The sequence below is a fragment of the Gobio gobio genome, assembly GCF_949357685.1.
Source record: "Gobio gobio genome assembly, chromosome: 19".
NCBI classification, from domain to species: domain Eukaryota; kingdom Metazoa; phylum Chordata; class Actinopteri; order Cypriniformes; family Gobionidae; genus Gobio; species Gobio gobio.
Genome location: NC_137112.1, coordinates 43,220,571 through 43,232,962, shown reverse-complemented (window position 1 = coordinate 43,232,962; position 12,392 = coordinate 43,220,571). Strand labels below are relative to the sequence as shown.

Sequence of the window (12,392 nt, the reverse complement as noted above, 5' to 3'; positions counted from 1 at the left end):
AATGCGGCAAAATAATGTTATGTAATTGTTTCATTATTTTAGCACCTGTGAGTATGTAAAACTCAGCTTTCATTAATGGTATGGCCGAGAGTGAATGTTTATAAAGGTCTGGATGAAACGATTCTGTCCGTGACTCTTTGAACGAGGAGTTCTGACTCTCTGCGACCCACTGGGACCGGGACTTGGTCGGGTGTGCAGCACCTGCTCCTGCTGTTTTTTGATAACCCTCAAAAGCTTGTCGCAGTGCTGTCAGAAACGCCGAGTGTGGAGCGTTTCTCCTCTGCCTCGCTACGCTCCTCTCGACTCCGCTCCCCCTCCGCCCCCCCCCAGGGGTGTATCACCGGAGCGCCCAGCCGTGGTATGAGCTGTCATTGCTTAGCTCTGTAGTAATGCCCCCCCCCCCACCCCCCCAACAGGAGCTGTAGCCAAGTGCACACACACACACACACACACACACTGCTTAATAGTAAACACAAAGGTGTTACCAAGTACACTCACCTAACAGATAGATAGCCTCTTTTCACAGAATGACCTCTGGTCCAGTAAAGTGAGAGGTACTTTAATCACGCATGGCCTCCGGACACAAACTAAATGTTCTTTGCCCATTATCCTTTATAGTTCGACTGGGACGCAAGCGTGAAATGTTGTATCTATAGAGTGTATGCGCACATGCAGTCTGTAAACTAACATTTATACCCTTGGTTTCACAGACAAGGCTAAGTTGGTTTAAGCCCAGTCCAAGACCAAAATGCATTTTTGAGCTGTCCAAACTGAAAGTCACTTGCACTGACAAATCTTAAAATATGTAGGGCCCTATAAAATTTTCCAAAATTCCGTTAAATTTTTTCCCAAATTACGTTTTTTCCGTTTTAATTTTTGCTAATTCCGTTTTTTTCCGTTAAAATTTTTGCGAATTCCTTTTTTTCCGTTTTAATTTTTGGGAATTCATTTTTTTTTACCCTTAACTGTTATTTTAGTCGTAAAAAGAGTGTGCTTTTAATGTAAATATAATAGAACATAAAATAGAAATGACCTTAAATTTATTGAGGTAACAAACATCACATTTACTCAGTACTTTTCAGGACAAATACGGCACTCTAAGTACTTCAAGTCACAACAAAATATTAGTGCTGTGATTTTTTTCTGTAATTAATCATGATTTTTTTAGTCATGTTTTTAATATTTTGATATTGTAATAATTTCAGTTACTCTCCAAATTAATGAAGAAACAACTTAAAGACAGCATATTATAAATATGTGTTGTAATGGCATCTTTTTATGAATGAAGGCGAGTATCACTGATACTAATGTCTCTATGAAACATTAATGACGTTACATTACAGTATAACTGAAAGCTACCAATTTCAACATTTATTAGGCTTTTAAAAAAAACAACTTTTTATTTAATTTAACTTAAAACAATCTTTACATAAACCCATTATAATAAATGTTATATTTACCCATGGCCTTCCCTGTCAGACATAGCCTACACAGAAATTGAATAAAGTTATCAACACCTTTCTTAACTGCATAAATAATAAGTGAAATATAGATTGATCATCATTAAAGCTACAATTTTCTCTGTCCCCGTTGTTCTTTGATGAACATTAATGACAGACATCATTATCAGTGCTGCTGTCACTTTAAGATCTACTGCTTCCGAACATGACGCAGATCAGGCGCTGTCCCGCGCATCTCATTTTCTCTCAAGTTCATTTATGGCATTATACAGTACAGTGCATTAAAAATGAGGCAAAATACAGCAAGTACTCCCCGCGAGGGAGCTGCATGGCTCGGTACTGAGGGCTTAGTGTTGAGTTGCTTAACTTTTTCGCAGACGAAAGCAGAGCAGTGGAGAGCCGCTTTGCCATACTTTCATTGTTTTGAAGGGGGAGCTGAAATGACGGGAGGAGTTGTGTCGCCCAGATTTGCTTCCCCAGACATTCATTCTTCTCCCACACAAAACAGCATTTCATTCCAAATATGTAAAATTCGGTGAAATTCCGCGTTAACACTAGATTCCGCGTTACTATGCCGCGTTAATATCCGCGTTAATATATAGGAAATTTTAGGGCCCTAAATATGTCAGTGACATTGTTTTGTCTCAAGAGGCACACCAGGATTGCTTTTTTTCTAAGGCATGTTTATAAAAGCTACTTAAATGCCCTAATTGAACTAAGGCCTAATCCTGGCTTAATCTAAGCCCTGTCTGTGAAACCAGGCCTTAATGGTTTAGTCTAAATGTATATACACACCTGACTGTTTTCTTGTAGGAAAGAAAAATCAGGAATGTTTAATGTCTCTGTCTTTTTCCTCTTAAACCCTATACGAATGAGATTAGTTTTACAAGGGTATAATATTACCACAGGACATCTGTAATATTAATGGCCAATTCGCACAGGATAAGAAATCTCAGTAAAAGTAGCAGAAGTGGGAGGGGTAACTCGATTTACGCACCACCGGCACCTCCCTGTCGTCATGTGCGTATTAAGTTGCTTCCTGATATCATGTGCACAAACACAAATAATCTATACAATATATAACCGATTTAAAGCTGCAATATGTAACATTTTTTCAGTAAAATATCCAAAAACCACTAGGCCAGTGTTATATATTTTGTTCAGTTGAGTACTTACAATATCCCAAATGTTTCCAGCTATTCACCAAGGAACCGGGGCGTGTAAGGGATTCGGCTGGGGATTGAGTCATATCTGCATTGCCCTCGGTTTCCGGTTTTATTTTGCAGAAACGCTTTGCTCTCACTGCAGTGTGAACAAGTGTCATAGCACCCGCCGAGCGAACGCACAGAGTAACGTCATAGCATCATATTCAACACACTTAGATGTATCTGATATGATAAACAGAGCTGCGTTACCTCATACTCATGACCGGAAAAGCGTAAGTGGCTGACGACTGTGGCATAATAAAAGTCCCGCTGCTCACGAGGCGTGTGTTGCGTTCACATTATTAACAATCGCTCCTGCAGCCTTGCTCAGCTCCCACATCCCGATTCTTTTCCACCGGCTGTGATGTCCCAAGATTCTGCTCTCAAACTTAGCGTCATCAAGCTACGCCTTTGTTTTGATTAGACGACCTCTAGCGGACGGAAAAGTTACATAGTGTACCTTTAACCAAATATATAACAGTTGGGCATGCCCTTACCTAAAGCTACAATAAGTTTCGAGCCTCTGACAAGTGCTTTCAACCTTTTTTGCTTTCAACTTGAGGTTTGCCACAGACTTGTCCCATGGAATGCAGCGGAATGCTTTTTCAAGCACCTCCATACTTGGAAAAACTGCAGTAAACTACTTTTAAACGGGAAATTACGGAATATTTGCATACATATTTACAGCTGGTCTATTCACACAGGATTAGTATTACCTGAGGTATTTTTACAGACCTTTTTACAGAAGGTAAAAATCGGCGTAATCTTTACTGACATTGTCCCTAATGATTACTGAGAATGCTCATTCGGACGGGACAGAAATCACTGAGAAGCTCTGGTAATAATTACCTTACCCCACCTCTCCATGTTAAACTAATCCTGTCTGAATAGGGCTTTAGACAGCATTGAGATTAAACAGAGACTTTTGCTGAACATTCCCTAGTAAAAGACCCTAATAATCTTACATGTAATCTCCTCTAGAGTTTTAGATCTCAAAAGAGTCTCAAACTGTGCTCAGATTTGACAAAGTCTGCACCAAAAAAGTCCGAAATTTCAATATGAACTTTTTTGTAAAATCATCTGAGCCAAAGTTGATACTTAAAGGTTCAATGTGTAATATTTATTAGGATCTATTGACAGAAATGCAATATAATATACATAACTATGTTTTCAGTGGTGTATAAAGACTTTAATAATGAACCATTATGTTTTAATAACATTAGAATGAGCCGTTTCTATCTACATACACCACGGGTCCCCTGCCATTCTGCGCCATCATGTTTCTACTATAGCCCCAAACGGACAAACTTCTCTACAGAGCGCTAGTCAATCTCTGCTGTCTCATACGACGACATTTTTGTCTCTTTAGTCTCGTGCTCAGCATTTATTTGATCTAAAATGCTGTAAGAACAGCAATATTGGGAAATATTATCATAATTTTAACTAGGTGTTTTGTGTTTTAAGGCCTATACACTGGGACGAATTTCGCACGCGCTTATCGCCAGTGTTTTTCGCGACGTTTTTCTCCGCTTCTTGAGTGTTCACACCCAAGCGATTTTCACTGGCGATGCGCCCTAGTGAACGTGCAAATTCTGTAGATGCGCTCCCGGTACACAAGCTTTTGCTGCGCCACTTTACGCTTCTGACACTCGCTTGTCACACAGAAGAAGAAGAGAGACAGTATTTATGTGCTTGCCAAAACCATAGACATGTTATGTCTATGGCCAAAACCATTCACACACTTTTTGCTAACTGGCAAGCAGCATTAGTAGCTCCTCTTCTTCTTTGTCTACTTACTACTTCGTCATATCAATGTGTGCTCGGCAAGACCGTTTTGTGCTTGAGCGCCACCAAGTCGTGTTTAACTGTCACTTCAGCTGCTCCAGGCACGTGAACAAAAGCGCTGATTCTAATTGGTCGGCCAGTTTTTACCAATGAGACCAATGACCAATGAGAACCCGAGGTGTTTTTTTTAAAAAAAATGACACTTTTACGCCTGCCGTTTTGCGCGTCAGTGTGCACACTCACATTGACGCTCTACGTCAGCGATAAACACGCGCGCAAATCATCCTGTGTGAACAGGCCATTAATGTATATTAAAATGGAAATTGTTCCTGTGATGACAAAGCTGAAGTTTACTCCAGTCTTCAGTGTCACATGATCCTTTAGAAATCATCCTAATATTCTGATTTGGTGCTCATGAAACATTTCTTATTATCATTAGTGTTGAAAACGGTTAATATTTTTGCAGAAAAACAGTGATACATTTTTTTCAGGATTCTTTGATGAATAGAAAGTTCAAGAGAACAGCATGTATTTGAAATATAAATCTTTGGAACATAATATATGTATTTCCTGTCATTTTTTAATCAGTTTATTGTGTCCTTGATGAATGAAAGTAAAATCCCACTGACTGCAAACTTTTGAACGTTAAGATGCTGTAGCACCATAGAATACCAGCAATATTGCAGTATTATCAACTCAAATAAAATTGTTGCTTTTTCATTCACATTTTCTTTTTTCAAGCCCGACACTTTTATATAGACTTGTTTTGCTCATTTTTCTTCCTGCAGTACGAGTATTTCAACGCAGTGCTGATAAACGAGGTGGATGAAGATGGGAACAGCGTGGAGCTGGGAGGAGAGTTTCTCCTGGAACCCAACGATCATTTTAATAACCTATCCGTCAACCTCAGCCTCAGTGTAGTGCAGGTGCCAACCAACATGTACAATAAAGGTAATGCATCCTGTTTTTACCTGGGCATACAGGATGTGGGGTGTGATTCAACCAGCATGACACACTGATTGGTTGATGGCAGTACAAGAACACGAGCAGTCCCAAAACAGTTTACTAGACCGAGCTGCAGGATGGAACAAATGTCAGTCCATTTCATGCTTTTAAGAGTTATAATATAATGAAATATTGTTGATTTATATTGTATTTTTCAAAAAATGTGTTTTGTCAGTATAAGTGGATATTTTGAATGCTTTGTGCAACAAAATGCTGCAGTTCAGCCATCCACCAGCAGGAGCAAACTGCTTTAAAGTACACAAAAAATAATGAGGCAATACATCATCAATCCTTCTTCCAAAATGTGTTTTGTCTTACCTTAATTCCCTATGGTAAGCCTATTATAAGTGTTTATATTTTAGACTTGGGAATCACGTCTCACCATATCCATAAATAGAGAAAAGTTGCTCCAGCTACTTTGATGCGTTTATGGTGTGGCATAGGTTAGCTGTTACAATGAGCGAGAAAGGTTGACATGGAGCACCTTAAATCTCAAAATCACCCCGAACAGATGAGAGTCTGCTGGCAAAAACAGAACCGACAGAGCTCATAATAAAATTATGGCTTGGCTTTTCGGTGATGATGAGAACTGAGAGATTTGAAATGTAAAAGCGGCACGGAGATGGCATATTTATTATTCAACAGGGGAGTAAGGTATTTTATTGAACAGATAAATCTCCTTATGTAGCTCTCAAACAGAGTTCATTGTAAAGCATTATCTATTGTGAAGGGTTCCTTCACAGTAGATTTCATTGCAACCATTTCATTATGGTTGTTGTGCTGGAATTTCATTTCAAGTAAGTACTGTATCAATTAATGGGTGATGCCGAGTTCAGACTGCACGATTTTCAAACTCGTCGGATCACTGCTCTTTTCACACTGCATGACTATCTGGGCCAGCATTCAGTCGCTGCTGTGTTCACACTGCACGGTAGATCGGCGACAGGGGATTTCACACGGCATGACTGTGCAAGAGGAGGAATAGCCGACAGCTCTGTCCCGTCCGCAAACTACGTTTCACAACAAAGCACACGCGAGAAGTGAGAAGGAAACAATGCGAGATCACACGTGCGTCAGACTGGAGTTCTCGCGCGAGACTGGAATTGTTATTAAAAATAAAGACTGCAGTGCAGAAACTTGCGGTCCAAATTGTCTGTGCGCTGATTTGCAGCAAAAAGGAGGAAAGGAAAAAAGATTATGGTGGAGGAAATGGTTGGGGAGACACAGGGAGCAAGGATTGTGTTCTACAAAGAGAGTTTGAAGTAAATAAATAATTTGCACTGTGCTGCTGTTGTGGCTGGTCAAGCAAATGTTTGTGCTTTGTTTCTGTTTGATATAATTGTAAATATATCTATTAAAATACTGATATTCTAGTCTATAACTCCTCCCCGAAACTCCTGCTGCCTTGTATTTTGCTGTCCCATGGGCTGTCGGTCATCGCCAATGTCATTTTCAGTCAGAACTCGTTTCACACAGCAGGATTATGAATCGTCGACAGGTCCAGATATTTAGCAGCCAAATATCTTGCGGGCGTCGACAACTCATTGGCGAGTCTCTCTGATCGCGTATTTGATAATTCACACTGCGTGATTGTCACTCACGTGCACGAGCACCGATTTGCCTATGATTTTGGGCATTTGTCTGCGATTTTGCAAAACCTGGCGGCGAGTCAAAATCGGGGCTAAAGTCTGAACTAGACATAAAGCGTCTTCAGCCAGTCAGCTTGAGATCCTTTCGATCCAAACTGGTTATATCTCTTAAAGGATTAGTTCACCCAAAAATGCCATCCCAGGTGTATATGACATTATTCTTTCAGAATGCAATCAGAGTTATATTAAAAAATGTCCTGGCTAATCCAAGCTTTATAATGGCAGTGAATGGTAGCCCAAAATTTTAAGTCCAAAAAAGTGCATCCATCTATTATAAAAGTGCTCCACACGACTCTAGGGGGTTAATAAAGGCCTTCTGAAGTGAATCAATGGGTTTGTGTGAGAAAAATATCCATATTTAAAACTTCCATCAAGTAAAATATCTAGCTTCCGGTGGACCGCCTTCCGTATTCAACTTACAAAGAAAGTGTTACGCCTCTCGCAGTTAAAAATGCTTGCGCTATGTCTGACATCATCATCGTGCCGGTTGCGCTTTTTTCGTAAATATTTTAATTTATAACGTGTTAAGCAATTGTTTTATGAGCAGTAGGATAACCATATTCATCCACACAGTCACGCATAGCCGAAGCAAAACAATGTTCTTCCACAAAATGCATGCAGTTTTGTTTTTTAACCGCTAGAGGGTCAAAATGTACATATTGCACCTTTAAAGTTGTGATGTAGTGGATGTAGTTGCAGCTACTTTCTTCCTTATTTTGACATGCATACATGTGTAACAGATTAACAGAAATGGAAAATATGTAGGGCTGGGACTTCTATTCATCAGTTTTTATTTAGATGGAAGCAGATCTGAATGCGAGCTTCAGTCGATTGTAAGAAAGTGGCAAGGTTAAGCAGACTAAATGATTGGAGTAGTCCGGCATATGTCACCAGAGAAAAGTCTGTTGTTTCATTTTGATTCAAAATTATGAGGTTAAAATTAAATTAAACATATGCTACATGTGTGCATATGCATATATGAACTGTTCACAGGAAGATGCATATAGAAACTAGATTTTCATGAAAAGAAAATATACACTACTGGTCAAAAGTTTGGAATCAATAAATGTTTTTATGTTTTTGAAAGAAGTCTCTTATACTCACCAAGGCTGCATTTATTTGAAGAAAAATACAGTAAAAAAGTAATATTGTGAAACTTTATTAAAATGTAAAATAACTGTTTTCTATTTGAATACATTTGTAATATGTAATTCCTTCCTGTGATGCAAAGCTGAATTTTCAGCAACATTACTCTGATTGCTGATTTGGGGCTCAGTTATTATGAATTATAATTGGTGGTCAATCTTTTTTTTTTTATTGTTATCAATGCTGAAAACTGCTAATATCAGTATAACGACTACCATAAAATTCAGCTTTGCCTTCACAGGAATAAATAGTTTCAAACTATATCAAAAGAGAATTTTTTTTTTTAATTCTAATAAAATGTTTACAATATTACTATATTTTTTTATCAAATAAATACAACCTTGGTGAGCACAAGAGACTTCTTTCAAAAACATTGAAAAGTATTTTGACCAGTAGTGTAAAAATTAATTTTCATTTCATGCCAACTTTAAGTTTTGAACATGTAAGGGCATAAATTTGGTCATTTATGAGTCCTTAAGATTAACAAAGAAACAGAGTGAGCAACTTCAAGTTTACAAGCTTTGAATGTGCCACTGATAAACAGCTCCTGAATGTCCTGATGTTGCGGAGTAATAGAGAGAGGTAAGTTAGTATGTCATAGAGCAGTGATAATAGCCAACCACCTCAGGTCATTCTGAAGTTAGTGATCCGAGAACGAACTCCTCAGTGTCACTGCAGCACTACGGGTCAATAACTACCTGGGGACGGTGCAATGAACAAAGCCAAGGGCTCAATGCCCCAGTGAAGAGCGCGCCGAGAACAGAGTAATCACTCTTAAAGTATCTGTTCACTTTGTGATCTGTGGATGCTGCAGTGGGCGCTCACGCGCGGTGGATGCACTGCGTCCCTTTGTGTGCGCCCATAATGGCCTTTCATTGGCGTCGCTTTGTGTGCTTGAGGACAAAGGCAAGAGGTTTTTTATGGAGTCAGGTTGGACTCGGAGCAGAAGGAGGGGTGGAACTGGGATGAGGTGATTTAACTGCTCCACTTTGGGCTTGTACGACCAACTAAATTAGGTTTAAAGGTCAAATTAGAACTGTGTTTCGCTATGATTGCAAATGATGCTTCAAATAAATTTCGTTTTTTCTTACTCATTCTCTCTCTTCATCCTTTTAGACCCTGACATTGTTAACGGAGTCTATTGGTCAGAAGCCTTGAACAAAGTTTTCGTGGATAACTTCAGAAGGGACCCGACCCTTATTTGGCAGTACTTTGGAAGCGCTAAAGGTTTTTTCCGACAATACCCAGGTGCGTAACGTTGCATTATGTCAGCGCAGAAATTGATGAATATCAAACTGGCTGATTTCACTAATGTTTTAATTTTACAGACCATCAGAGAGGACATAGAGAAAATTCGTTCCATTAATCAAAGCCTGTGGCGGACTAAATCACATCTTACATCTTATAGTATTATGCCAAATTTACATAAATTAGCTATTTGTGCTAAACAGAGCTGAGCCACAGAGATATACCATCATTTGATTTCTAACTAAAGAGTCGGCAAACTATCAAACGATAAATGGGGAAACATGATTTTAATATGAATGGTTCTGAGACACTAGGATGTGTGTGAGGGGGAAAACATCATATACCAAATACAATATCAACAATATCCATATACAATACAATATCGAATTCTTTTATGTCAACCTGTGAATTAAATTCTTTACACTATGTGTGTTTTCAGGTGTGAAATGGCATCCTGATGAACATGGTGTCATTGCTTTTGACTGCAGGAACAGGAAATGGTATAAATGACTTCTTTCTGCTTTAAATGATTCTTGAAATGTCTCTTCTGTGCTTTTTTTGATCAGCATGATCAGTAAGCTTTTGTTTGGTTTTCAAGAATAGATTCCTGTATAACCTAACTTTTTGTTTTATTTCTAAATAATTCATGAGCTTTAACTCTTCTGTCTGATGCGTGTTGTCTCAGGTACATCCAGGCGGCCACCTCTCCTAAAGATGTTGTGATTCTGGTGGATGTGAGTGGCAGTATGAAAGGTTTAAGATTGACTATAGCCAGACAGACAGTCGCTTCCATACTGGACACGCTCGGGGATGATGACTTCTTCAACATTATTGCAGTGAGTCGCAACAGAGAAAGTTTCCTTTCTTGTGTAAGGCTTGGGAAAGCTTAGCCTTCTTTGAGCTGTATCTTTTCTTCTCCAAAGGCATGATGTGTTTTTATGGATATAGAAATCATTTTGAAAGCTGCTCCAGGATAATGCAGCTGGTCTAGGATCAGTTTCCACACCCTTAGTCTAACCTTCAAAAAAAGTAAACATTTATTCTAGATCAGTGGGTGTGAGAAACTTGGTTTGAGAAGAGAAATATGAAATTGTAAATGATTTTACATTTTAAAACAATTATTCTATATTATGTCCTATACACTACAGTTGAAAAGTAAGATTTCTTTTTTTTTGTAATTGATAAAAAGTGACAGTAAAACCTTACGCCTTTACAAAAATGTATCAAGGTTTCCACAAAAATATTAAGCAGCACAACAGTTTTCAACATTGATAGTAATAAGAAATAATTTGATGAGCACCAAATCGGCACATTAGAATGATATCTGAAAATTCAGCTTTGCCATTATAGAAATAGAAAAATATATTAAAATAGAAAACAGATATTTTAAATTGTAAAAAATATTTCAAAATATGACCAAATAAATGCAGCCTTGCTGAGCAGAAAAGATTTATTTTAAAAACATTAAAAAACGTTTGTAAAGTAATTTATGTAATAATGTTAGCACTAAAATTATATATTTTTTTAAAAGTACAGTATAATCTTACACTTTCAAAACAAAAACGCAAGGAAATTTTGATTTAATATCCATGAGTGCGATAATTAGTACCCTTTAGGATATCAATTAATTTGAAAGCTTTATTTAATTAATGCTCACTGTGTCTAATATTTCTTGTGTTTCCAGTACAACCAAGAGATCCATTATGTGGAGCCCTGTCTAAACGGCACTCTCGTTCAAGCTGACAGTACTAATAAGGATGTATGCATGTCTTTTATTAAACAATGGCACATACTTGCTGGCTGTAATTACCTAATTTTCAGTGAAATTAGGACTCTTAAAACATATCTGAAAGCCATTTCTCTTGTTCTTATTCATCAGCACTTTAAAGAGCATCTGGACAAGTTATTCGCCAAAGGAATCGGACTCCTGGGCAATGCACTGAGTGAGGCTTTCACTATCTTAAATGAGGTGGGTGAAGATTACCAAAACCCTGAGATTACAGAGGTCCGGTATCATGACAGCCCTCCTTTCTGCTCCTACACAAGTGTGTGTGTGTGTGTTTGCGTGTGTAAGCCTGCATTTTGTCTCGCTGTCCCGGCCCCTCCTTGAGACACCTTTATCTCTCCCTGTGATTAATTGTAGTAATTGGCAGCGCTGATTAATAAGCTGATGAAAGAGAAGGCAATTGCAGACGAGATAGCTCTCAAAGACGGTCCAGTTGCGCCCTTTATCTCTCTTTTCTCAGACCACTAGTCTCGCGGAAAGAACAAGGAGGGGAGAAACAGAGAGACAGATAGGAGGAACGGGGATTATATCTGTATTTGTCACATTCATTAGAGCCAATCCATTAAAATGGTAATCGTAAAACCCAGAGTCCGGCCCCTTAAATGACCGCATGCTGTGTTTTTGTCTGATTGGTTGAAAGTTGAAAAAAAAAAAAAAAACTAAGTAGATGCAGCAGTCGTTGACTTTTGGAATGACATCATGCACTGCACCGCAGCAAAGATCGCTTGGTGTAAAGACTACAATAGAGAATACAAAGCCTGATTATCACCCATAATGCAGGCTGTTTTAACAGCAAAACGTCTCCCTCTAAAAGATACTATGTAGCGCATTCTGCTCAGTCACCTTCATTTATATAGCGCCTTATACAAAACAGTTTGTTTCAAAGCAGCTTTACAGTGATAAACAGGTAAATAATGATCAATTTGCTGTAAAGCATCTCTAGGAGGATAATTAGTGTCATTGTTCAGTTGAAAGTCTAAAAATCCCTTTTTAACCTGGAAATAAACTCAGAACATGAGAACTGGAGAACATGATCATCAAGTTTTGTTCAATAAAAGGTAATATATTATTTACTACTGTTCAAAAGTTTGAGGTCAGTAAGTTTTTT

The 12,392-nt window shown here is 38.4% G+C and overlaps 1 protein-coding gene across 1 annotated transcript in view; it reads left to right on the top strand.

The window, feature by feature from the left end:
- Positions 1 to 12,392, top strand: part of cacna2d3 (calcium channel, voltage dependent, alpha2/delta subunit 3) — a gene marked incomplete at both ends in the record, with an annotated part of 62,208 nt that overhangs the window by 14,389 nt on the left and 35,427 nt on the right. Inside the window, 6 exons of the mRNA XM_079844321.1 lie at positions 5,239 to 5,401; positions 9,367 to 9,498; positions 9,938 to 9,998; positions 10,184 to 10,334; positions 11,183 to 11,257; positions 11,378 to 11,467. Coding sequence (XP_079700447.1) covers positions 5,239 to 5,401; positions 9,367 to 9,498; positions 9,938 to 9,998; positions 10,184 to 10,334; positions 11,183 to 11,257; positions 11,378 to 11,467 — 672 coding nt within the window. The remainder of the gene's footprint in view (positions 1 to 5,238; positions 5,402 to 9,366; positions 9,499 to 9,937; positions 9,999 to 10,183; positions 10,335 to 11,182; positions 11,258 to 11,377; positions 11,468 to 12,392) is intronic.